Raw genomic sequence first — 26,577 nt, 5'->3', positions numbered from 1 at the left:
TATTTCATTCAGGGATATTCCTGCCTTTACCATCTTTTATGCATGAAATCTTAACTTCACACATAAAAATAAAGCTGATGAATTAATTTCACCACTTTTTCCACCATTTATTTGTTTATTCATGTCTTTGTATAACAGGATGGAGTCCACAGAGAAAGTGTGAAGCTATCATTCAGCATTTTAATGGAAAATATATCAAAACCCCACCAGGAGTGCCAGGTAGACGATATATATTTTATTTATTTTATATAAATCCCAAGTAAAGAAATGTTAAAACAAATTTTTGGGGGTGTTAACTGGTCTCTTCGACTGCAGTACCTACAGAACCGTTGTTGTGCAAGTTTGCTGATGGAGGACAAAAGAAGCGACAGAACCAGGCAAAGTACCTACAGAACGGTCGACCCTGGCATAGAGACGGTGATACGGTATGAGAACGTTCATTGTGGACTGCGAGACTTATATATGCATTAGTATTTATATTTACATATGTGAGTACTCGATACAGACCCTGTACATTATATGTAAAGTTAATCATGTTCCTTTTACATTCAGGGAGGAATGACGCTCACATACGACCCAACAGCCTTACAGAATGGGTGAGTTCAGACACTCAAACCTACTATTTGATGTGTATATTAAAAGGAAACGTGTATATTTGCCTATATATCATCACAATATTGACCATTTTATTGTTCCTGCTTATTATTTTCAGGTTTTATTCTTCTCCGTACAGCATCGCTCCAAACAGAATGATCGCTCAGACCTCTCTGTCTCCATACATGCCCTCACAAGTACCGTCCTACCAGGTGAGCATCATTTAAAGATGATTTATTCTGCTTTTTTCCATGTTCCATCTTTCTTTAGTGTATAATGTTGCTCTATGAGCATGAAAAAGTTCTTCCAAAGTCCCTCCCGTGGGAGTTCTTCTCTATATCAGTGTCACCCTGAAACGCCTCCATTGTAGTCTTGAGTTTTCTTCACAGTATTCCTCATTTACATAATTCATACACAGAATAAAGGGGCGGGGCCTGTTCTGAGTTAGTTAGTAGTGTGTTGTGGTTGTGGTAAAGGGGCGGGACATTTCCCAAACATGCTTGAAGCACTTGACCCATCACAACACACTGCTCTAGGTGACCAATCAGAGCACATTGTGCTTTTCAGAAGGAGGGGCATCATAGAGACGGGAACTAAACAGAGCATTACTGACAGACTGGGAAGAGAGGAGCTGCAACAATGGAGAATATGAGGAAAATAATCAACATTCAAGCAGGAAAACCCTGTTATAGGAACAGCATAAAAACAAGACTGTAAATGGGCATAATAGATCCTCTTTAAAATAATTATATCAGTTCTCTCTGCACACAAGTTATTAGCATACTTGAGGTCAATCCAGATTCCATTTTTTCATTTTGTTGAGATACTGAGCTCAGGCTGAGCGTGTGCCAAAGCCGACAGCAGTCAGAAGAAAACTCACAGTGACTCACAGCATGCGCTGGGTGAGAATCTCAGACCGCAGTGACTCAGCTGAGCTGAGGGTTGTGGGAATTCTGACACCTTATTGAGTGCTGATGGATGAAGCAGGCAAAAGCAAATACTACTCGCTGAGATCCTGTAGGTCTGACACGCGTGCTCAAAGCACACTGAACGGCCCATTAGAGCTGGAATACTGAGCAATGACGCTACAGCTCAGTCTGCTAGCACGTAACATTTGTCTTATCTGAAGATTTATTTTAATGGTCAGAGAACTATTAAGCACATTAAACACTTATAGCTTAAATAGCTCACCCAAAAATTAAAATAATAGTCATTCATTGCATCCTTTTTTTGTGGCATATTTATAAAAGTTTAGGGTTGGTATGATTTTTTTTTTTTTTTTTTTATGTTTTCAAAAGAAGAATAACATTTAAAATTAAATACTGTGAATTATTATTACAATTTAACAGAACTGTTTTCTATGTCAATATATAGTAAAGTGCATTTTATTCCTGTGATCAAAGCTGAATTTTCAGCATCATTACTCCAGTCTTCAGTGTCACATGATCCTTCAGAAATCATTCTAATATGCTGATTTGATGCTTTCGTGCAGTTTTTGCTGCTTAATATTCTGTGGAAACTGAAACGCTACCATTCAAAAATGTTTCAAAAATGCATCAAATATGCACTGCAATGAGAATAAAAGATGTTAGATTAGCTTATTCCTCATTAAAAACTTGTATAACACAAAATACTTCTTTTCATTTTTTTTTTTTTCACTACGCATGGGCCACAAGAGAAATATTTAGAAAATAAATTAAGAGCATGTTGAAGTAGATTTAGCTCTCATCGTCTCAATATGCACTGTTAATGCAGCGTCAGATTGAAAAACCTTGGTCAGATTTCAGTTTCTCTAGTGAATAGTTGACTGGGGTTTGAGATAGGGCTGTCAAACGATTGATCACGATTAATCGCATACAAAATAAAAGTTTAAGTTTGCCTAATATATGTAGGTGTACTGTGTGTAATAATTATGTATATATAAATACAAACACATCCATGTATATATTTGACATAGAAATATTTACTATAATATTTAATATTTAAGTATATGTATTTATTTAGATTTTTATATAATTTATATTATATACAGTACAGTCCAAAAGTTTGGAACCACTAAGATTTTTAATGTTTTTAAAAGAAGTTTCGTCTACTCACCAAGGCTACATTTATTTAATTAAAAATACAGTAAAAACAGTAATATTGTGAAATATTATTACAATTTAAAATAACTGTTTTCTATTTGAATATATTTCACAAAGTAATTTATTCCTGTGATGCAAAGCTGAATTTTCAGCATCATTACTCCAGTCTTCAGTGTCACATGATCCTTCAGAAATCATTCTAATATGCTGATCTGCTGCTCAAGAAACATTTAATGTGTACAATTGTACAAAATATTTGTGTACAATATTTTTTTTCAGGATTATTTGATGAATAGAAAGTTCAAAAGAATCAAATCTTTTGTAACATTATAAATGTCTTTACTGCCACTTTTGATTGATTTAATGCATCCTTGCTGAATAAAAGTATTTATTTCTTTAATTTCTTTAAAAAAAAAAAAAAAAAAAAAAAATTCTTACTGACCCCAAACTTTTGAACGGTAGTGTATAATGCTACAGAAGCTTTGTATTTCAGATAAATGCTGTTATTTTGGACTTTCTATTCATCAAGGAATCCTGAAAAAAAAAGTACACAACTGTTTTCAACATTGAAAATAATCATAAATGTTTATTGAGCAGCAAATCAGCATATTAGAATGATTTCTGAAGGATCATGTGACACTGAAGACTGGAGTAACGATGCTGAAAATTCAGCTTTGCATCACAGGAATAAATTACTTTGTCAAATATATTTAAATAGTACACAGCTATTTTAAATTGTAATAATATTTCACAATATTACTGTTTTTTACTGTATTTTTAATTAAATAAATGTAGCCTTGGTGAGCAGACGAAACTTCTTTTAAAAACATTAAAAATCTTAGTGGTTCCAAACTTTTGGACTGTACTGTATAAATAAACTTTTTGTACATAAATAACATATTTCTCTTAAATATCTACATTAATTTGTGTGTATTTATATATACATATTATTTACACACATTACTCACACATATATTATGCAAACTCAAACTTTTATTTTGTATGCGATTAATCGCGATTAATCGTTTGACAGCCCTAGTTTGAGATGCCTTTACCGGCATAACTCTAGCGTAAAGTTTGCATATTGTTTGTGTGATATCCACTCGCCTTCACGGTTTAAAATGGAAAAATTTCCAATATTACGACATGACATTTTTCTTTATCAACAATTGCTTGCAAAATGATGGACAATGATTCACATTTTGCCGGCGAATACAAAAAAATATAAAGTAAACTATTTAAATAAATAAGTAAATAAATGTATTTACCCCCTGAGCAGCAAATCATCCTATTAGAATATATATGTTGATGCTGAAAATTCAGCTTTGATCACAGGAATAAATTACATTTTACAACATTCACATAGAAAACAGTTCTTTTAAAAATGTAATAACATTTAACAATATTACTGTGTTTATTATATTTTTGATCAAATAAATGTAGCCATGGTGAGCAGAAGAGACTTCTTTCAAAAACTATTCCAATCTTTTGTAGTCTATGTACAGTATGTGTATAAAGGCTCATGTAAAGGCTGTTTTTAGATGCACCCCCCGTCCCACTCCAGTCACTGTCACTAACGGTACTGTCTGGCAATAAATGAGCAGCATATGGATCCAAATGCACTGTGGGATAGCTAGTTAATTTTGGCTGGTACGGTGCATTTGAATTCAGGTCCAATATTTGGCTAGTGCCTGCAGTGTGAGGCTGAAGTGGAGAGAGATGAACGGCATGAAAGGCAGCGGGGAGTTTGCAAAGGACAGGTTCAGTCAGAGAAGTGATATATACATCATTTTTTTTGTCTGGATCCACAGGTGCACAGCCCATCCTGGATGCATCATCAGTCGTACCTCATGCAGCCCACTGTGAGTGCTCACAGATGTCTATTCGTAGGTTATATCATCAAACTGTAGCTTTACTGTACTTTACATGCATCCAGTGTTTTATCTTCCCTTCAATAACGAAAGAATCACCTTGTGTGTAGGGGACCGTTCTGACTCCAGCTATGGATCACCCGATGTCCATTCAGCCCACGTCTATGATCGGACCCCTGACCCAGCAGCTCGGTCACCTGTCGCTCGGCAGCGCTGGAACGGTGGGCCTGTTACAATGATTTTCACTTTTAATAATTCCTCAATAGGAGTTTGTCTTTGTTGTAGAATCTAATTAGCAGTTATCAAAGTGCCCCTATTATACTTTTTGGGATATTGCCTTTTATTCAGTGTATAAAGCTGTTTGTGAATGTAAAAGGTCTGCAAAGTTTCAAAGATAAGATTTTTTGTCTCCTAAAAGAAGCTGCTGAAACGAGTCGTCAGTAATTCCAGTCTCACTTCCTGCTGAGCCTGCGTAGGTTTGTAACTAATTTGCATAATGCCAGTCTATGCTCTTCATTGGACTGAACAGCGTCTGCTTTGCCCCGCCCTCAAACACTGTAGTTGTATCTGAGACTGGAAGAGTTTGGTTCATGTTGTTCATGTTGCTGTTTTCTGCTACCAAAGCAAATCCACTTTGATGAGATTGATACAGTAAAACCGATGCCATCATTACTGTTCGAATCACTGTGAATCAAGAGCTGAAATTCAGATATTGTAATGAGCGTCTGGTTTCTGACACTGTCGACCAATCACAACAGACTGGGCCAATCTGACCAATCAGAGCAGAGCAGCTCTCCGAAAGGACGGAGGTTTAGAGATACCGAATCTTTGATCGAACCGTTTCAGACACTGAAAGAAAAGAGCTGATGCTGAAATGGATATTATGAGAAAATTAAAGTGTTTTTGACCTTGGATGAATGTGAACCTGTTGTAGGAGACGACAAAACAAAATTAGGAACCTTTAAAATAGCATAATAGGGGCTCTTTAAAAGATAAGCAAAGTTGTTTAACCATTGATTTTATTTATGTTGTCTGCAGTATATTCCTAATACAGCTATGCAAGGGACATACATCCCTCAGTACACCCCAGTGCCTCCCTCTAGTGTTACATTAGAGGTATGACAACCGTTCATCATCACACACTGCTTTAAAAGCTGAACAGGTTCATTGTTTAGATTTGATTAATTGTCATTTTTTGTGATGCAGGAAAACAGTGGACAACAGCAGCAGGTTTCCATGGAGACGCCTTCGGAACACACTAATTACTCCTATCAACACAGCAAATGAAGCTACGGTAATACAACGCATAAAAGATTAGAAACATTCAGTGTGCTGTCTATCAAATGCCAGGTTTTTGGCACTGTGCATTTGTCTTTCATATGTATAGCCAGCGTGCTGCACTGCTGCATTTCTGAAGTTTCGATTTTTATGTTGGCTTGACAAAAGTCAATCTTATCTTAACTATCTTTATCACTAGCAAAGCTTAGCAACTAACCTAGGACATGCTAACAACATGTTGAAACATGCTAGCAAGGGTGTTAAAACATGTTAGTAACATGCTAAAATATACTAGAAATGTCTTAGTTCATGCTAGAAACATCCTAACACATCCTAACACCATGGTAAATCATTATGAACATGTTGAAACATGCTAGCAATGTGTTAAATCATGCTAGAAACATCCTAACACCATGATAAATCAGCAACATGTTAATAATGTGATCATTTATTTTAGCAATGTGTCAAATCATGTTAACATTATGTTAAAACATGGTAACCTTGATAATTTATGCTAGCAGTGTGATAAATCATGTTAGCAATATGTTTAAACATGGTAACAATGTGCTAATTCATGATAAAAATGTTAACTTCATGCTAAATCATGTTAGTTACATGTTAAAACATGTTAGCAGTATGTTAATTCATCCAAGAAACATGCTAACAATGTGTTAAATTATGCTAGCAGTGTTAAATCACATAAGCAACATGTAATGTGTCAAAACATGTTAGCAACTTGGTAAAATATGTTAGAAATATGCTAGAAATATGCTAAAACGTGATAACAATGTTAAATCATGCTAGTGATGTTAAATCATTGATAAAACTTGGTAAAACTTGTTAGAAATATGTTAGAAACATGCTAAAACATATGTGTTAAAACATGTTAGCAAACATGATAAAAAATGCTATGTTTTAGCATGTTTCTAATTATGTTAGCAGTGTTAAATCGTGTAAGCAACATGTAATGTCAAAACGAAGCAACTTGGTAAAATATGTTAGAAATGTGCTAGAAATATGCTAAAACATGATAGCAGTGTGTTAAAACATTAGCAACATGCATGTAATGTGTTAAAACATGTTAGCAACTTGGTAAAATATGTTAGAAATATGTTAGAAAGATGCTAAGACATGATAGCAAGTGTTAAATCATTGATTAAAAAAACATGCTAAAACATAGCATATGCTAAAACGTGTTAAAACATGTTAGCAACATACTTGTAATGTGTTAAAACATGCTAAAACTTGGTAAAACATGTTAGAAATATGTTAGAAACATGCTAAAACATGATAGCAGTGTGTTAAAACATGTTAGCAACATGTTAAAAAATGTTAGCGATGTGTTATGCTGCCTTCACGTGCTATTGGAAATTTGATGATTCCCACTTCTGAAGTCGTGATTACGAGCTCATTGCGTTCAAGTTTCGAAGTTTTGTTAATTCTGAGAGCATGTGAAGGCAGCATTAAAATATGCTAGCTACTTGCTGAAACATTTTTAACAACATTTTATTTACTTTAAGTAAAACCTTCGAACTTCAAGCTTTTCAAAGTTATAAACTTTCAGACAAGGCTTTGTCAAGCCAACATCAAAGTTTGTCATCCAACTTGTCTAGTTTTAGGTTGTTGCCATACTTTTTAGGCCATTTTCACCACTTAACACACTGGGAATCAAAACAAAAGAAAAAAAAAGTAAATAATTTAATTGGGTCGTTTTATCCTGTTGTTCTCTCTCTCTCTCTCTCTCTCTCTCTCTCTCTCTCTGCAGGTCCTCTGGAGGTGCTATATATTGCTGTGGACAATGGGAATCTCTCGGGGAGATTTACGGATTACCACAGACAGAGAGTAGCAGAGGGGATAAGGATCACAAAAGGAACGTGTATCTTTTGTAGAACAGAGACAAAAAAGGACATCAGTCATCTTTTGTTCAACTCCTCTCTCTTCAGGTGTCACTCAGCCAACAGTGGGAGACTGTGCAAAAGAGCTATCAATTGATCTATTTTGATAACAAAACAAAAAAGCTTAAAAAACAAAGATCATTTAGAAAAGGGTTAGGAAAACACAATGTGTTCTTTTATGCACGTTAATGGCAAATTCTTATTTTTAAGAACTAATTCTTTAATATGGGAGGATGAGAAAAGAGAAAGTAAAAAACATGTCTTTTATTTTTTTGTAAAATATGCAATTTTTTTTTTTAGATTTGTTCTTTTTTTTTCTTCAGTCAGCAGCAGTAAGATATTTTTGTACAGATAAAGATGCAAACAATGCATTTTATTTGTCCTATTTTTGAGTTTGTTGTGTGATAATCCGGTGAAGAAACCATTTAAAGCCACTTCTTCATGTCTTGCCATCTTAAGAATCTTCAAAGAAATAGTGATAAAATCACTCTAATTTGATCATCACTTTTCTGAAAGCATCAGACAATCATTAAATTATTATTTATTGAAAAAAAATTTTTTTTTGGTACATACCAAGGCAATATAGATTTGTCTTTCAAGTTCTTATGAACTATTAGATGCAGAAATATAGAATATCTGATATTGTGAGATTATCCAGTTATTTTCAAAGTGCTTCAGCCGTTAAGCTTTTTTAAATTTATTAATGGAAATGAATCAGATTTTTGTAAAAAGGTGTTTTATGAGGGGCATTTTAAATCTAATGATTACCTGTGAAACAGTTTGTGCCTAACGTTACAGTGTTCTGGATCAATTCAGTTTTATTTAAAATATGAAAATGTAAAAAAGCATAATTAATCATTTTAGAATTAAACTTCTGTCTCCTGCCTTGATACTATAGCTAAAATGAGAGATAGGGCTGATTTAGTATTTTTTGGTGTGTGTAATGGCACCAAATATTTCAGGTTTCCAAAAGCATTGGAAATGTGCATTGTAATGTACATAGTGTTTCATAAATATGACTTTCATTGGCTAACAGAGGTCCAGAGGAAGTGACATTAAGTGGTTTGTTAGTTCATAAAAGTGATGATAACATATTGACCTGATGAAGTGTCTTAATACGGGACTGCCATAAATCAGCGAATCTTTCTTCATGCTGTAATAGAGCATATTAATCAAACTCACCTGTTGGTAACTGCTGTCATTTTGGTAGACTTAAAGGAAAGATTCGCCGTTACGCTGTTTTACTGGTATGACACATGCAGTAGGACAAAATAACAATGACCGTAGAAGAAAATCAAGGCATTTGTTTTTATCTGGCCTCTAAGGTTTGTAGTTTAATCAGTATTTTGTCTTGTTTTCAAGTAGCCATACCTAAACATATAAAAGGTAACTTAGTCATGTTTTATATATGTTGCGTTGACCGATATGGCAGACATCTTGGACTTGTGTAGTGATGGGCGAAACACTGCTCCGTGAAGCTTCAAACCATTTGTTTCGAACCAGTGATTTGGAGCGCGTATCAAACTGCCAAAGTCATGTGATTTCAGTGAACGAGGCTTCGTTACGTCATTACTGCCTAGAAATGTTTCAAATGTTTCAAAGAAGTGGTTCGCCGTTAGGAGTGATTATCTATGTGAACCTCTATATGTGATTTTTACTTGATCTCAGATCAGTTTTATAAATTTGTAGGCATTTAATGACACATTTGTTAAGCCTGATTCACACTCGACATGTCAGCAAGTTCACTTGGGTGCGTGCAGCAAAAATGACATCATTGCGACTTTGGCGAAAGTGTTCATTGACTGCGGGCGAACTGATTTCGCTGGGCGGTGTGCACGGTATTTTTTGTAACTTTGTGCGCAGCTTCGCTTCTGTATATGCACGAATTCTAGGCGAATCTGACAGAGCATGCATGTCATCTGTACCGGCACCCTGTTTGCGCGTCTAAATTAATTGTTTCGCGTTTACAAAATGAGTCTACAATAGCATAAATATGCCCTTTTAATGAAAATAAAGGTCCATGTTCAATAAAAATGTCCATGAAATTAAAAAAAAAAAAAATGTTTAATGAAATCAGAAAATATTTAAGAGATTGTTCATTTTAGTTTTATACGTTAGTTCTTTATACGTATGTTCATATCCATATATTTTCTTCTAATGTCACAAGTAATAATTTCTGGACTTCACATGATTCTTTGGTTCTTTTGTAGTGTGTGTTTGGTGAAGTGTATATGTCACGTGTACCTTCTTCTCACCTCTGCTTCCTGAGGGTTTCGAGAACCTGTCATTTCAAAGAATAGTACAATGGCGAGCGCGTCAAGTATAAACACCTCGTACGTTTGAGGAGGAGCGTGCGCAGTCAGCCGAGGAAATGAGGAGCCAGTTTCTGTTTTTCCGTACGTTTAATAGGGAAGGCGTAGGACATACGGTGTAAGCTTTTTGAAGAATACAGAAAGCGGAATCACGTGCAAGGCGATCAATTGTGTTTATAAAGCATATACGGTTGTATTTTTTTCGAAAATTATAAGACCCTTATTCCTCGTCTGGTATCGTTTAAAGCCCTTTGAAGCTGCACTTCAACCGTTTGGTGCCCATTGAAGTCCACTATAAGGAGAATAATCTTGGAATGTTTTCATCAAAAACCTTAATTTCATTTCGACTGAAGAAAGAAAGACATGAATATCTTGGATGACATGGGGGTGAGTAAATTATCAGGAAATTTTATTTGAAAGTGAACTAATTCCTTTAACGTTTCGCTCATCACTAGTCATGTGATCTCAAATGTTGACCTCCTTGAGTCAACCTACTTACTGTATTAGAAAAAAACAGCTTAATATTTTTTTCAAGAGTAAATTTAATTTCTTTAGTTGTCCTTTTTAAACGTTTATTTATACTAGAAAAATACACATGGTTCCAGATATATTCTCTCAAAGCAAAGCAAGTCTTACTCTTGTACACAATTCTGCCTCTCAAGTAAACGTATTTTTTTATTTTTAGGCCGTTAAGATATTTTTATTGGAAAACAAGACCAAAATACTGATTAATAAAGTGATGTTTTGCGTTTATGGATACAGCCTCATCAGGTCGTGTGTTATCATGGCTTTGGTTGTTTGTAGAAATACCTTGGCTATGGTGCTGGGATTATACATGACGCATATGAACAGCAGGAACAACTATGATTAGAATCAAGAAGGACAGAAGCAGTTCTTCAGCGTGTGTGCTCGCTCGCTTTCTTCCTTCATGCTGCTGTTTTTCACTGACGTGTTTTTAACTTCCAAGTGAGATTAGCTGTAGTGTTCGGGCGAAGCTTTACTTCTTTAGATGATGATGAGAATTCCTCTGGTTGTGTGTGTGTTGGTTGCTGTTCCTTTTTAAATCCCTGATTCATAGTTTTTTTTTCAGTATTTGTGTTCGTGTGCAAATGAGAAAACATTTTCTTGAGTTCGCTCTCATGTCTTTCTCTGTACAGTTTATTGTTTGTACTTGAAATGTACTGTCCTGGTCGATCATGATGCACTTCTATAAGAGTTTGAATATCCAAAATGAAACGCTTTGATGTCATTGATAATCTAAAAAGAGTGTATATTTACTTATGGTGTTACACATGAGTTGTTTTGTATCTTTTTGTGTCTTTAAAAAGACTTCGCTCTTTTATAGGATATAAACACAAGGGCTTATATCACACTAAAGGGCACATGATGCAGCTGTTACTTCCTTCCTCTTGGTGCATTCTGCATTTTATGAATGTAAAGCCATGATCTTGATCTGAAAACTATTAAATGGTTTTCATTAAGAGACTCTTACATTCTCCATCCATAAAAATATCTAGTAGCTACTAGCTAGGTGACCTTCTAGGATAGTTTGTAATTACATTCAAAGAAAGTTGTGTTACTGAAATCGATCTATACCTCTTTTACAGTTTACCGTCACTCAGACTGAAATTCAATTCACTGAAATCTTCAGGCCACCCAAAGAATTGATTCATTCCTGCTACCAAAGATATCAATGCCACCAAGAAGAAACATGTCTATACAATTTAAAAACAATAGTTTCTTAATAAAAAAAATATATTCAATTAACCATATGACATCTGTATGAATGATCAAGGTAGCTGATGAGATTTGAAATAGCTTGAGTTAGTTGGTTACGGCCTAGATCCATTCCTTTGACTTCTCACCCTTTGCCCTCTTTGTCAATGTGATTTTATTGTTGATGTTTTAAGTTTTGACTACACTATGTCAAATGTTCTGTACTAAAGATATTTCTCATTGCAGTTCACCTCATGAAGGAAAACAGGATTTATTTTTGGTTATCAAGCTTGGTATCATCCATTACAAATACAAAACATGAAACATGGTTTTGGAACTTTGAAATGATGTTGATTTTAATTAAGATCTAAATTCTTATATCTTTTTCAGAAACCGGGATGATACCGAATCAGTTCCCGGTTCAATTTGCGTGATTTCATTTCATGTAATTTCAACGTATAGCTGCTAATTTTTTGAACAGCTCATTTCATAGTTTCAAAATATATTGCTGCTAACATGGGGTGTTCAAGCTGTTCACCAGATAAAGCCATAAACAACAGAACCATTCAAAGTTATTTGTAGCGAAGTTGTAATTCAAACCTGCAGAGTTCAGAGTTTGTACAATGTGCCTCAACAAATGAACCGTTCAGTTTAGTTGTGTTGGGTCGGTAGATGGTATTTAGATCCTTAGTATGATTGTGATGTCGATGTTGTGATTATTGAACAAATGGCTTGTCTCTTGAACAGCTTTTTCAAACGTATTCTTTATTTATAACAGAAACACATTTTGTACAGATAGCTGAAGAATCATTTTGATGGTTTGTTTGCATGTTAACCAGAGTTTCTAGCCGGTAAATTGTCTTCCTGTGCCACAGTTTCTGATATTCTGTTACTGTTTTATTGTTTTGTTTTGATGGGAAAAAAAACAACAACAAAAAAGCATCTTCTGTTTGTTTTTACTTCTTTTTTTTCTTCTTTTTTTTTAAAACTGATCTCCTGAATTTCTTTTTTTAATAAAATCTTGTTTGTATTTTGTTGTTTTTTGAGTTATTCACAGCATTTTCACTTAATAACATCAAAACATCAACTGTAGTCTTTTTCTTTTTAATCATTCAGATTGAATTTTTTGATATATTGTGAGGAATACTCTTTTAATTTTCATTGAACTTTATAATTATCTATTTATATTAAGTTGCCTTCTGTCTTAATTTGACTACATATAGACACACTTCATTTGACCATAATGTTCAAATAATTTTGTCTCTTGGATGCAAATCCTTACTATTCATTTACTGTTCGTAACCAGCAATTGACCCTTCGCCAGGAGTTTGATTGACAAGCGATCTAACCAATCATAACGCCGAATCCGCCATTTTGTCCAACAAAGCATTCAGGAGTTAGAAGATTAACCTTGGTGGACTTGAACTTGAAAAATGGTGTGTACTTGCATCTTTCCGCGTTTGAAACAACATTCCTGCTCATGTTCATTCATGTTTATTTGATGTTATAAATTAACTAGTAGGAAGAGATGATCGGTTCATGAGCCGCTTGAGCTGAGGTGCTACAGCGATCTATCACGACACATTGGGGTCTTTGCGAAGGGTCAATTGTTAGCATAAAGACCTTTTTCTACCTGATTAAATCAAAATAATTCCTTTTCAAAGTGGAACTTAAACACTGCGTCATGGAGTTGACTAGGGGAACGCCATCAGCATCACTGGCATCTGAATCACGTGTAAATGAACACCAATAATCATTGGCAGGCAGACTGCATAACATTTATACAAAAACTGATTAAAGTGCCCCTATTATGCTTTTTCAAATATTACCTTTCTTGCAATGTGTAACGTAGCTGTCTGTGAATGTAAACGATCTGCTAAGTTGTTAAGCTGAAAGTACACAATTAATAAAGTTATTGTCTCTCAAATCAAAGAATCAACTCTGAATAGCCTAAAGGAATCATTAGGAATTCGAATCCCACTTCCGTGATGGCCACACATCACTGGGTGACCAGTTTGCCTAATGCCCGCCTGTGGTCTTCATTGGCTGCCCGTAAACAACGTCTACTTTGATCCGCCTTCAAGTGCTGTAGCTGGTTCATGTTAAGCCCACGACACACCAACCCTGATGTCAAAGAACTAGCGGCAACGAAAGGCGGCGGTGTTGTCACCTCATGTCGGCTGCGTCGGGGAAAAAATATGTGCTTCAACACACCAAAAGAACTTCAGCCTACTGTCAACTAGCAGATATATTGCGCCTGCGTATGATATATCAGCAGATATATTTGTCTATATTCGTCATTCAAAAAGGGAAAGCGAAACTAGACTGCATGTATACAAACCATAAAGAAAGCAGCGCTTGCTTACCGTTTTGAATATCAATCATGCTGATCACGTTCTTTATTCGTGCATTTGAGTGCTCAGGTAAGATGACGTAAAAATTAAAACAACCTTCTGTCTGTGCCGTCATGACTTATTTGCTTGCTTTCATAACTTTTGCTTATATTCTCGTGAACTGACTCGTTTGCTATACTGAACAGCCAATCAGAGTTCTCTCTTTCTCCAATGGAGAACATGTTGAATCGGCCGAAAAAAAGCCAACGAAGACCAACTTCAGTCGACGGTGCAGAACACACTGAGAAAACGCAGTCGGCCGACCTTCAAGCTTGGTGTGTTCCTGGCTTTACATGTTGAGAAGACGCTCTTTTCTGCTCAGCAAAAGCAAATTCTCTTTGTAAACTTCCAAAGGATGAGGATCAGTCAGTGGTTAAAATTACCACAGCGATACAACAGCAGAATAACATTTTCACGATTGCCATTAAAGATAGGACAATAGCCACTTTATTTGGACCAACTTGCTCCTCACAGCCTGTAAATATGATTAATTGTTGTATATATTTTCTACTGGGTGTTCAAAATGCATAGTTTTATATTGTGCTACATCTCCAGCTAACCAGCAAAAGCCGAGTTCAGACTGCACGACTTTCAAAGTAGTCGGGTCACTGTTCTTTTCACACTGCATGACTATCTTGGCCAGCATTCAGTCGCTGCTGTGTTCAAACTGCACGAGGGATTGGCGACAGAAGGTTTCACACTGCATGACTTTACAATAGGAAGAATCGCCGACAACTCTGGCACGCAAACTATGTTTCACAACCAAACACACGCGAGATGTGATAAGGAGGCACAAAGATTTGTGCTTTGTTTCTGTTTGATAGAATTGTAATGTTTATGTGTACAAAGCCATGCTTGCTGATATTGTGGTCTATAACTCCTCCCCGAACTCCCCGCTGCTCTGTATCTTGCTCTCTCATTGGCTGTCGGTCATCGCCGATGTAGTTTTCAGTCAGAAAACTTTTCACACAGCAGGAGTTTGAATCGCCGACAGGTCCAGATATTTAGCATGCCAAATATCTCACGGGTGTCGGCGACTCGTCGGCGATTATCTCAGAACGCGTCTTTGTTCATTCACACTGCGTGATTGTCACTCGCGTGAATGAACACCGATCGTGCAGTCTGAACTCAGCTTAACTCACTGTCTTATTAAAATACTTATGCAAATCATCTGTGGCTCACTATTACCTAAAACTAACTTACTACTCTGAGTAATGATAAAGGATGGAGCAAGGGCGTTTGTTTGTGGTAGACCAATCACAAACAGACTGGGCCATCTGGTGGAGGGTTAGAGAGAGTGAAGCATTGGACGAGTCGTTTAAGAATCATTAAAAAATGTGGTGATGTGCAATGTATATTATGAGAAAATTAAAGCGTTTTTTGACCTTAGATGCATGTAAACCTGTTATAGGAGTCCTCCAAAACAAAATTAAGAACTTTTAAAATAGCATAATAGGGCCACTTTAAGATTGCGTTTGTGTTTGAATCAAGATTGCAATCTTTGAACGATTAATCGTGCAGCTCTACTACATTGTCATTTATGGCCCCCTCCTGAGGGAGAATTGAAAGTAACTATTGCCAAATTGGCAGAGGAAAGGAGCAGGTTTTTGGTTGAAAGTAAGAAATCGGAAACCGCTCTCATATGCGCTCTGAGCATCTCTGTGCTGGATTACTTATGCATGCCGGCGCGTTTTTGTCAAAGATACTTTCAGATTGTAGGTTGGGGATGTGTCTGAAGACATCCTGCCCCCTTCACCTGCCCCCCAAGATGAGTGTGCCATTGGTCAGTAGCTGTGGGTGGTGGTAGATTGCCTTTAGCATCTCTTTCTCGGCTTGCTTTTTCCAGGGTACAGCTATATTCTCCCCAGTGTTAGAATTGAATGCTCCCCTGTGGATGGGTTGCTTGGCTGGTACCCCCTTTGGGTTGATGCAAGGTAAACAAAATTATGGTGGGCAGTTCTGCAAGCATCCTTCTATTTCATTTGCCTCCCTCCCCAACTACTGTTGGGTCTTGGCGTAGAGATATACGCTCCCCTTTAACATGGGTGCTTTTATCGGCCTCTTTAGTTTGACCTGTGTTTGAGATTGCAGAAAAGTAGAGGTAGATCCTTCCCTGTAGGGGTGTCCCTCCTTGTTATCTTTGTCATACTATAGCTTGGTGCTAAAAGAAAGAAAAAAGATGAAGTGTTAGCTATTGCAGGTCTTGGGAGAAGTGCCTTTACTCAAGTCAGAGTTAAGCTGCTGTCCCCCAGTGCACTGCGGTCTTTAAGTAGGGTCTAATCTCCATTGGGATTTAGAGCACGGTTGATGGGAGTTATTGTGCAAACTGCAATATGTCCTTTCTCTTGTTTGCCTCCCTTTCCTGAATAATGATAGGGATGTATATGCTCCCCCTTGGAAGGTTGTAGCTTGGACATGATGAGTTGGACTACATCTCAGAAAAACATAGTTATCCACTTATTGTCTATGCTGAGGTTCTAATTACTGAGGTTTTTGGCACCTCACATACTCCCTTTGGTAGGTTGCTCTCTCAGGTAGCCCCTTAGGGTGGAGGCAGGGTAAACGGAATTATGGTGGGCAGTCCGGAAGTGGCCCTCTACTTCTTTTGCCTCCCTCCCCAACTACAGTTGATTCTTGAAGTAGGGATATATGCTCTCTGGGATGCTTCTACTGGGAAACCTTGGGTCCTGCCATCCATGTGGATGTTACTTTGACACGTACCACCTACCTAAGCATTGTTGCAGACCATGTACACTCTTTCATGGAAACAGTATTCCCTGGTGGCTGTGGCCTCTTTCAGCAGGATAATGCGTCCTGCCACAAAGCAAAAATGGTTCAGGAATGGTTTGAGGAGCACAACAACGAGTTTGAGGTGTTGACTTGGCCTCCAAATTCCCCAGATCTCAATCCAATGGAGCATCTGTGGGATGTGCTGAACAAACAAGTCCAATCCATGGAGGGTCCACCTCACAACTTACAGGACTTAAAGGATCTGCTGCTAACATCTTGGTGTCAGATACTACAGCACACCTTCAGGGGTCTAGAGGAGTCCATGCCTCGACGGGTCAGGGCTGTTTTGATAGCAAAAGGGGGACCAACACAATATTAGGAAGGTGGCTCATAATGTTATGCCTGATCGGTGTATATGCAGACATAAAATTTCAAGTATTAAGCCATAAACCTTGTGTTAAATACACTTAAAGATTATCTGAAAAATAAACTGGTGTGTTCATGCACATTCAGTGCATTCCAAAAATTCAAACACAACACCTCTGCCATTCTTGGTTTGTTCAGTTTATGTCCATTTATTTATTTCATCAATCTGTGAATTCCTTACTCTTAAACTTGTGTACTGACATTCTTCATTGTTCATTCTCCTTCTTTTCTCTATTATTTCCAGCTTTCTCATACCCATTAGCAACCTAACAAGAGAACTTGCCATTTTACTCTTATAGAGTTTTTTTTTATTATTATTTAATATTAAGTAATATACTTCAAAAGCAGTAATCAAGAAAGTTGGGATTAGCTCAAAAATAAATCATATATCATTCATTCCTAATGACACAATTTAGTATCTTATCAGTTACAATTTTCTGTACACTAATGTTTTATAGGACAAAAACTATAAAGTGCCTAATGAAGACAGACTAGATTTATATGTAAGCAGAAGTGTTGTAGTACATTGAATAGGTATCCAAAATGATGAAATGTCAAATACAGAATAACCTATCTGTGAAAGTTACAGAAATACAATGCATTATGAAAAATGACAAATATGCAATACACAATGACAGATTGTGATAAATGTTTATATGACAGAGTTTCAAATTATTGTCATTTTAACTAATTAAACAGATTATTGGTATAAAAATAATAGAGCTTAATATAAACTCAACATTTGAACTCTGAACCAACTAGCTGAGTGAAAACTGATATTAACACACAGGAGTAACATCATTTGCCATAAACAATTACCTGAGAAAACATTTTTACAGCATTGATTTTCCTTTAAACCTACTAATACATAAAAGGCCACATACATTGAGGTTACAGAACAGTTTGGAACATTAATATTGTACATGAAGGAGAATATTACTACACAACCGTGACTCATTCTCGACCATCACCAAACAACTGCAGCAGGAACGTAAACAAGTACACAATATCCAGATAGAGACTTAGAGTTGCAAAGATATATTCTTCAGGACTCAGAGCGTATTGCTTGTTCCCCATCAGCAGCTGTGTATCAAAGGCTAGAAACTGAGAAGAAAAGAAAAGAAAGAGACTCAGGTCAGTCAACATTATATAACCTTAATCACATAATAAATTCTCATCATTTAAAACCATAATCTTTTCTTGACTAATCTCCTTCTTACCATGGTAAATACAACAGCTCCAACGCTGGCATAGACCGCATGTAACCAGGGGACCTTTTAAAAGAGAAAGCCGTTAGAATGTGACTAGAATCTATGTTAGGACTGTTAATGGCTTTGTACAGATTGGGACTGGTATTATTAGCCAAACTCTAAAAAACAAAAAACAGTTCTGAACAATGTTGTAACGCACTACAAGTAACAAGCATTACATAGTCAGATTACTTTTTTTGATGTAATGAGTAAAGTATTGCATTACTTTATAAATTTTCACATTCATATTTCAGTGACTTTTTTTGTTTAAAAAGTATTACTTTTCAGTTGAATTAATTTGTTTAAACATTTTTTAAATGACTGATTGAAAATTCTCTCTCTTCTTCATAACATATTCACTTAGTGTGTGGGAACCAGTGTTGGGGGTAATGCACTACAAGTAACTTGAGTTACGTAATCACATAACTTTTTTCAAGTAACTAGTCATGTCCATCTAGCGCGTATTTACATAGAAAAACAATGGAAAAGGAGCGCATTGGAATGGAAAAACGCGTTCTGTGAACGGCCCCTTAGCCAATTTGTTCATTAATGGCATCATCATCGATTAGTTGAGGTCGACTCAACTTTAATCACATAAATGTCGACTTTAAAAAAATCTGAAGTCGTTCAATCAACCCCAAAGATGCATATCAGTAATGTTTTTTTTCTAAGGCATGTTTATAATAGCTACTTAATACCTATATCCTAATTGAACTAAGGCCTAATCCTGGCTTAATCTAAACCCTGTCTGTGAATGCCCTTATGTATTTAATCTCACTTTATTATCCAATGTCTTTGCTGCTGACCTTCAATGATCCAATTCAACTATACTAATATGAAAAATGACTTTAGATGAACATCATATTTGTGTTTCATTTTGTTTTGGTTTTATTGCTGAAGTGTTGAACTTTCTTCTCCTACATCCTATTCTTCTATGATCCAGAATGGCAGCAAAGCTGAAAGGTTTGTTTGAGCTGCGCCCTCTACTGTACAGGTCATAAATTTGCATTTGCTTCAGCCTGAGGATTATTCATTTCACTTTTGGGGCCAGATTTACTAAACGGGGCAAATTAGCATGAGAGTGCAATTCCATAAATGCGCTGATGGGAGTGGCAAGTTTTGCTCTCGATCTACTGCTGACGCGCAAATAAAAGAACACAGACGCAGTCAAATCATTTACATAATGACCAACACAATCTTACAAGAGCAACGCAAATTAGCGTTGGTTCGTAAATAAGCAGAGCTGATGCTCACCAGGTGGATAACGGATAACATCGTCTTCTGGCATTCCAAAGAAATTAATACGAGTTGAAAATATTTTCTCCCTTCTACCATGTGCTCTCTGTTCTCTGCAGTGTCTCCTCCTAGCAGCAACAATTGCAGCCATGTCGCAAAATGGGTTAAGACATGCTTTTTTGGGGCGGTAAATAATGCCACAAATACCAGTAAATTGACTAGCTTAAACATTAGTAAATCATGTTGCATGATTAATTTAAATACTCTCCTCCCATATATTTTGCGTCTGAAAGGGAAACTCCTACAAATGCATATGCAATAAGGTCAGCCGCAAACGCAACTCAGTCCATGCCTTTACAGCGCTAATTTTTCACTGCGTGTCTTTAGTAAGTCAGGACAGTAGCTTTTCAATGCCAAAAGAGGGTTTTGTGCTGGTGCAAGCTGTTAGTAAATCTGGCCCTTGGTGTGAAAAGGCCTTCATATTTTATATATACTTTTGTTGTTGTTGTTGTTGCAAATATGCAAGCCCAGCCCAGGTGAGAAAATGTAATATAACAAATTACTTTTCATAAAAAGTAAATAGTAGTGCAATTAGTTACTTTTTAGGGAGTTACGTAATATTGAAATGCATAACTTTTAAAAGTAACTTTCCATAACACTGGTGGGAACAGACAAAAAGCACAAAAGTAACAAAAACATTACTTTTAACTTTCAATAAGTATGTACAGTAAGTAATATAAACCATAATGTTAAGAGATCTTTTTTATGGCATACATCGCTTTAGGAGTCAGAAAATGAAGGTGTGTGTTGTTGAATGCAACAAAAAACAAAATCTTTTCTGTACAAAAACACCAGCAAGGCCTGGATGAGAGCGAGCCTCAGTCATCTGAGAAAAACTAATGCAAAAGTAATGTAATACACTACTTTCCATATAAAGTAACTAAGTTAGATAATTAGTTACTTTTTTAGGGAGTAACGCAATATTGTAACGCATTACATTTAAAAGTAACTTCCCCAACACTGGTCCTGATCTCTGTCTATTTGATTGAGTGAAAAACTCAGTGAGGTTTACAGGTGCTGCTATAGTTTACTTTGATTTTTGATACTTACATAGCCAAAGGGAACCACCAATCCCATCACAATAGCACAGAAAAACATGACCATACACAGAATGAAGAGAAGACCTTGGTATGAGGTGATGTCAATCTATAGAGACAAAAAAAAAAAAAAAAAAAAAACACTTTAGAATTGCAACATCATTGTATTTTGCATGTATAAATAACTGTACTTATTGTACTTTAAGGCCATATTGCTCACCAATGTTCACTAAAAAGGTCAATTTAGTAATATTAATCATTGGAATAATTCTTTCATCAGTTGCTCACCTTGCTCTGAAAGCTGAAGATGGTGACGCACAGACACACCATTGCAGTGATGCCAATGCACAGCAACACAGACTTGGTGTTGTAGAAACTGTCAGAAGTAGGAAAAAGGAAAAGGACCATAACCTTTATGGTCAGTAGATATTATCTATTACATATATTGTGGAATTTGGAAAATCAAATTTGAGCATGCAAACACGTAACAGATATGTCATTACCTGGAGATAAAACCCAACATGCAAGCCATGCTCAGAGTCTTTGTGTGCACAATGTTCACAAAAACATGCAAAAAAAGGGAAGAAAATAATCAAAGATCATTTAACATTTTTGGAATGACTAAAATAATTTTAGAGCTACTGTAGATATTGATTATTAAGACAAAAGGCAAAACTGTACTTTACACTCTTAAAAATAAAGGTTCCAGTAGGACATTTTTGCAGTGATGCCATTTTTGGTTCCTCAAAGAACCTTCTAGTGATCAGTTCTAAAAAGAACCATTTTTTTAGTATGAAGAACACTGGAATAATCTAAAGAATCTTTTTGTACATTTGAAAGGTTCCATGGATGTTAAAGGTTCTTCATGAAGCCATCAATGCCAATAAAGAAGCTTTATTTTAAAGAGTGCACTTGGGTTGAGGGACTTTTTTTTATTTTAGCATGCAAGTATTTAATGATAATTTTTCTGTATCTTTAAACTGATACTCACAAAGATTGAAAGTAGAATAAGATTCCATGGAAACTGCCTCCTGTAATAGAGAAATGAAAATGTGTTTTCCTTCTTATTTCTCATATAGCGAAGAGTGAATAGCCACAACTGCAACTGATCAAGATTTAGTAACTGACCTCAAATCACCACAGCAAGCCAATGAGATATATGTGATCAGAAACAGAAGACTGCAAAACACAAACACAGCTTAAGGTTAAAGGTCAAATGCCTAAATGAGGAACATTTTAAAGCATTTATGGCAATATTGTAATTACTGATGTTACTTACTTGGATATGGAGTATAAAATAGGATGTGTATGAATGTACATCCTCACTGGAGCACTGAGTAAAGCAGAAGGAAAGCGGTTAGGAGTGTCAAAAAGTCAATACTAAATATAATACGTTCACACATAACTGATAACATACACTGTTCAGAAGTTTGGGGCCAGTTTTTTTATTGTTTTTGAAAGAAGTCAAGAAGTTTGTTTACCAAATCAAAACAGTAAACACAGTAATATTGTGAAATATTAGTCTATTTGGCCTATACTTGTACTCAGTCTTTTGATAGAGATATACTTAAAACGTATAATTAAGTATTCTAATTATACTTGGCTTGTAGTTGTTTACTCATTTGATTGAGTAGCCTATTAAATAGGGGGCGCTATTACACATCTTCTGAAGAGTACAGCATCTCTGGATCAAAGCACAGGCAAAGAAGAAGCAGAAACATGTGACAAGCAGTGCTGATGCTCATGTAAAATAACGCGATCATCAAACATTAAACAGAATATAAATCAAAACTGCTTAACGTTACTGTATGAAATGATGAACCCTTGAAGAGAAAACAACTGAAGTTTTGGGGGTGTTAATGGACTCAATCTACTCCATCTGTGTTTAGATCATCGTTCTGAATCCGATCTGGATGTAGATGTTGACTTTTTGTTCAAATTGTTGCTTTTTTTTTTTTTTTTTTATGAAACTGACCCACATTAAATTGTTGATTAAAAAAGATTGCATGAAGCTAGAATAAAAAGTTTTTTTTGTTTGTTTTTTTTAAAAGCAGCAGCTCTGTTCTTTCTTTTGATATATTACATGTTCAGATATTCATAAGCACTAAGGTATGAGAGGCTGTGGTGTATCGTGAATAAGTCATGGCTGAAGGGCGTTGTTAGGAACAACGCAAAGCGGAGATATTCATGATACAGCACCAGCCTCGAGTACCTTATTGCTTTTATAAAACGGTTACCACACAATACAAATATTAAAGCCAAAATATATGTGTATCAATGCAACTTTCATGAAGTAAACTTTCACTAAAAGCTTTCCTTTCGCCGGAAAAAAATAGTCCTTGACTATGAACAGCAACAGAATTACATAATTACGCCATTAGATGGCGGCAAAGAATTCTTTGTGAGTGTGTCAGTCAGTAGCGAAGACTTTTACATTGAAAAGACTGAATTGTTGTGAACACGGAAAAAGACACAACTGAGAAACGCTTTGACTAGCGCTGTCAGTCACGGGAAAACCCCTTAACCGTTAAAAGGACAAGATAATACATCGGACACTTAAACAGATTTTTTATTATGAACATAGGACTGACCTGAAGGAAAATGCTAAATCTGAATGCAGGTAATAAACTTGTTCATTTGATCTCTTTCTCACAATACTTTTCTACATAATACAGTAAGCTTCAATGAACAATATCAATTGAGAATATACAGTTTACGTTGCTAAGAGTGGTTGCTAAGGGTGTTGTGTAGCGATACACAGAACCGTTGGGTGAAGGCGTCATAGCCGTGTTTTTATTGTGAATAAAACACAGCTATTGACCAATCAGAATCAAGCACAGGAACTAACCGTTTTATAAATCAAAATATATGGGGGCCATGAAATATTTGTTAAAATGATCAAAAATGCTGCTGCTGGCTGGCTGGCAACATTTTAAAAAAACGCTGTCTGGGAAAAAGTTAAATTACAGTTAAAGAGTTACATATTTCAAGTATAAAAATGAATACCTGAATAGAAATGTAGTAGTATACTTAAAGAGCAAAAATAATATTTAAATAGTAAACTATACATATGCTGTTCACTTACAGTGAACTTAAATTTCACTTAAAAAAATGTAAAAAAGTACTTGCAGTATAAAACTACTAAACTAGTAGTTTACTGAGAGTATACTTCAAAGTGTACTTTCATAAACTAAAAATGTGATACAAGTATTAAACTAGTAAACTATCAGTATACCAAGTTCACTTGTAGTATAGTTGCAGTACAAACAAAAAACGTAGCTGTAAACTAGTAGTGTTGGAATAGTACACTTACATGTATAATACTAGTACATTGATGTACTTACTACATAACGTATATACTTAAATATACTTGAACTTTACTTGAGTATACTTAATAAAATTAACTTGAAGCATATTTATTTTTTGTAAGGGCTATCAATTGTTGAAATCAGTTGTGCTACATCAAACTGTGAGAAAAAAAAATCAGTATTCTTTGATGAACAGAAATCTTTTGTAACATTATGAATGTCTTTAATGTCACTTTTGATCAATTTAATGCGTTGCTGAATAAATGTATTAATTTCATTTCAGAAACAATAATAAATATTACTGTTCCCAAACTTTTGAACACTAGTGTAACTGATTCAGTAATGTGACTATCATCAGTAACTCACTGGAATGTGAAGAGGGCGATGACTGCGACTGTTGAAAAGAGCTGCAGCATCAGAATGGAATAAACCTGCAGGAAATGAAAAGAGACATTTTTATTACAAGCATTTGGATTTGATAGTCCTCTATTTATATTTGAAGTAAAATATTTAAATTGCTACCTTTCGTATAAAAATTCGTCTAATGAACGTATCATCCCAGGAAAAAGCTCCTTCACCATAGTAGTAACCAGGGCATCCTGCAAAAGGATAAAGAAATAAATGAATAAGTAAATAAGACCAGAAAATATATATTTGACAGAAGGCAGAATGTTAGTCAAAGCTACCTGCATTGGCCTCGTCGTAGCTCGGAGGCATGTTTCCTTCAACGGTTTGGACCGTCGGAGCAACCTGTGACAACAAACATAGTTGGAAAATATTTAAGCCATGTAATATAGAGGCCAATAACATGCTATTAACACTGCCAAAGAATAATCACTGATCAGATTCATTTAACTCACTTTGAGAATGGCTATAAAATACTCTGAGCAAACTCTAATCTTTGATTATTGTTTATAAGCTCATAGATACGATCCAATCCAGTTTAGAGATTAAAAATAAAATAAACCATCAAATAAAGGACATGATGTCTAATGAAAAAGATCTTTTAGAGTGTGTGTATGAATGCAAGATGTAATATAGTCAGTTTAATTTTTAATATGTTTTAATATGTTTTTTAAAACTGTCGATAATTCTCTGTAAAGACAGAAGCTTGATCTATAAATAGTCAGAATAATCTCCTTATGGAAATATGCCAGTAAAGCATGCCGTGTCTTCTGAGTGAATACACACTTCTATTCTATTCTATTCTATTCTATTCTATTCTATTCTATTCTATTCTATTCTATTCTATTCTATTGTTCTATTCTATTCTGTTCTATTCTATTCTATTCTATTCTATTGTTCTGTTCTATTCTATACTATTCTTGTTTATTCTGTTCTGTTCTATTCTATGCTATTCCATTGTTTCAGTCTATTGTATTGTATTGTTCTATTCTATTCTATTCTATTCTATTGTTCTGTTTTATTCTGTTCTGTTCTATTTTATACTATTCCATTGTTTTGATCTATTCTATTCTATTCTATTCTATTCTATTCACTGTAAAAACAAAATTCTGGGTTGTTTCAACCCATATTTTGGTCAAATATGGACAAACCCAACTGCTGGTTTAAATTTTTAAATTAAAATTTTTAAATCCAATGGTTGGGTTTGCCAATATTTGACCCAAACATGGGTTAAAACAACCCAGAATTTTCTATTCTATTCTATTCTATTCTATTCTATTCTATTCTATTCTATTCTATTCTATTCTATTCTATTCTGTAGTAATTAATCAAACGATACCTTACCTTTTTCTGTGTCATTTTCTGTGATCAGTTGTCACTGCAGAGTTGTGATGTGTGTTCTCTCAGAGAGCGGAGCAGGTTTCTGTCGGTCACTGTCTGTGGTTCATGTGTGTCTCTGCACTGGAGATTTATAGTGTCTATTCAGGCTAATCCCTCTTACACTCCTGTCAGTCCCTCCCTTCATTCTAGCAACATCTCATTACTGGATGTATTGATGGGAGCGAGCGGGAAATTACCACCGTTCATAACACTGATCTTGGGGTTTTCCTTGATCTGTTATCCAACCTCTTTCTCAGAGAACAGCTGTGCTATACTTAGAGTTATGCAGCTTCTTATGTATGGAGGACAAACCCGAAAGAGGAAAGACGATCCTACATATGAATGACATATTAAAATGTAGGAAATGTGTGGGGTTTGTAATGAACACATGCATATAAGTAAAGTAAATCCTGCTAGAGTTTCATATCATGTACAATAACATATAAAAATAACTGTAACAATAACCACACATATAAAAAAAGTCTTGTTTTTCTGACCCCACAGGCAGATATTACATAAACTCACTTCATTTTAAACAATTTTTCAGAAAACAAGACTTAATATCTTAAGCCATTTTGCTTCTCCAGTAAATGTATCTTGAT

The 26,577-nt window shown here is 35.5% G+C and overlaps 2 protein-coding genes across 2 annotated transcripts in view; one reads left to right on the top strand and one right to left on the bottom strand.

Moving 5' to 3' along the window:
• The window catches only part of rbms2a (RNA binding motif, single stranded interacting protein 2a), a 66,373-nt gene extending 58,649 nt beyond the window's left edge, over positions 1-7,724 (top strand). Inside the window, 10 exon segments of the mRNA XM_048172062.1 lie at positions 139-154; positions 156-219; positions 316-425; positions 553-596; positions 713-806; positions 4,490-4,540; positions 4,660-4,770; positions 5,588-5,665; positions 5,756-5,843; positions 7,593-7,724. Coding sequence (XP_048028019.1) covers positions 139-154; positions 156-219; positions 316-425; positions 553-596; positions 713-806; positions 4,490-4,540; positions 4,660-4,770; positions 5,588-5,665; positions 5,756-5,836 — 649 coding nt within the window. The 3' untranslated portion in view covers positions 5,837-5,843; positions 7,593-7,724.
• Positions 7,725-17,936: 10,212 nt separating this feature from the next.
• On the bottom strand, positions 17,937-26,123 carry faim2b (Fas apoptotic inhibitory molecule 2b). Its single transcript, XM_048172901.1, has 12 exons — positions 25,940-26,123; positions 24,877-24,940; positions 24,713-24,789; positions 24,557-24,621; positions 22,162-22,215; positions 22,011-22,061; positions 21,874-21,913; positions 21,386-21,423; positions 21,171-21,258; positions 20,896-20,991; positions 18,520-18,573; positions 17,937-18,403 (listed from the first exon to the last, which is right to left on the bottom strand). The coding sequence occupies exons 1-12, from the start codon at positions 25,952-25,954 to the stop codon at positions 18,254-18,256; spliced, it is 792 nt and encodes a 263-aa protein (XP_048028858.1). The 5' UTR covers positions 25,955-26,123; the 3' UTR covers positions 17,937-18,253.
• Between the last annotated feature and the right edge of the window lie 454 nt (positions 26,124-26,577).

The sequence above is a fragment of the Megalobrama amblycephala genome, linkage group LG21 (assembly GCF_018812025.1).
Source record: "Megalobrama amblycephala isolate DHTTF-2021 linkage group LG21, ASM1881202v1, whole genome shotgun sequence".
Taxonomy (NCBI): domain Eukaryota; kingdom Metazoa; phylum Chordata; class Actinopteri; order Cypriniformes; family Xenocyprididae; genus Megalobrama; species Megalobrama amblycephala.
The sequence above is the reverse complement of the archived record's forward strand: the minus strand, read 5'-3'. Positions and strand labels throughout refer to the sequence as shown.

Coding starts and splice junctions, on each gene's coding strand:
- faim2b (XM_048172901.1), bottom strand. Junction 21,914..22,010: donor GCTTGCTGTGGTGATTTGAG/GTCAGTTACTAA, acceptor TCTCTATTACAG/GAGGCAGTTTCCATGGAATC. Junction 18,574..20,895: donor TGGTGGTTCCCTTTGGCTAT/GTAAGTATCAAA, acceptor CTCTTTTAAAAG/GTCCCCTGGTTACATGCGGT.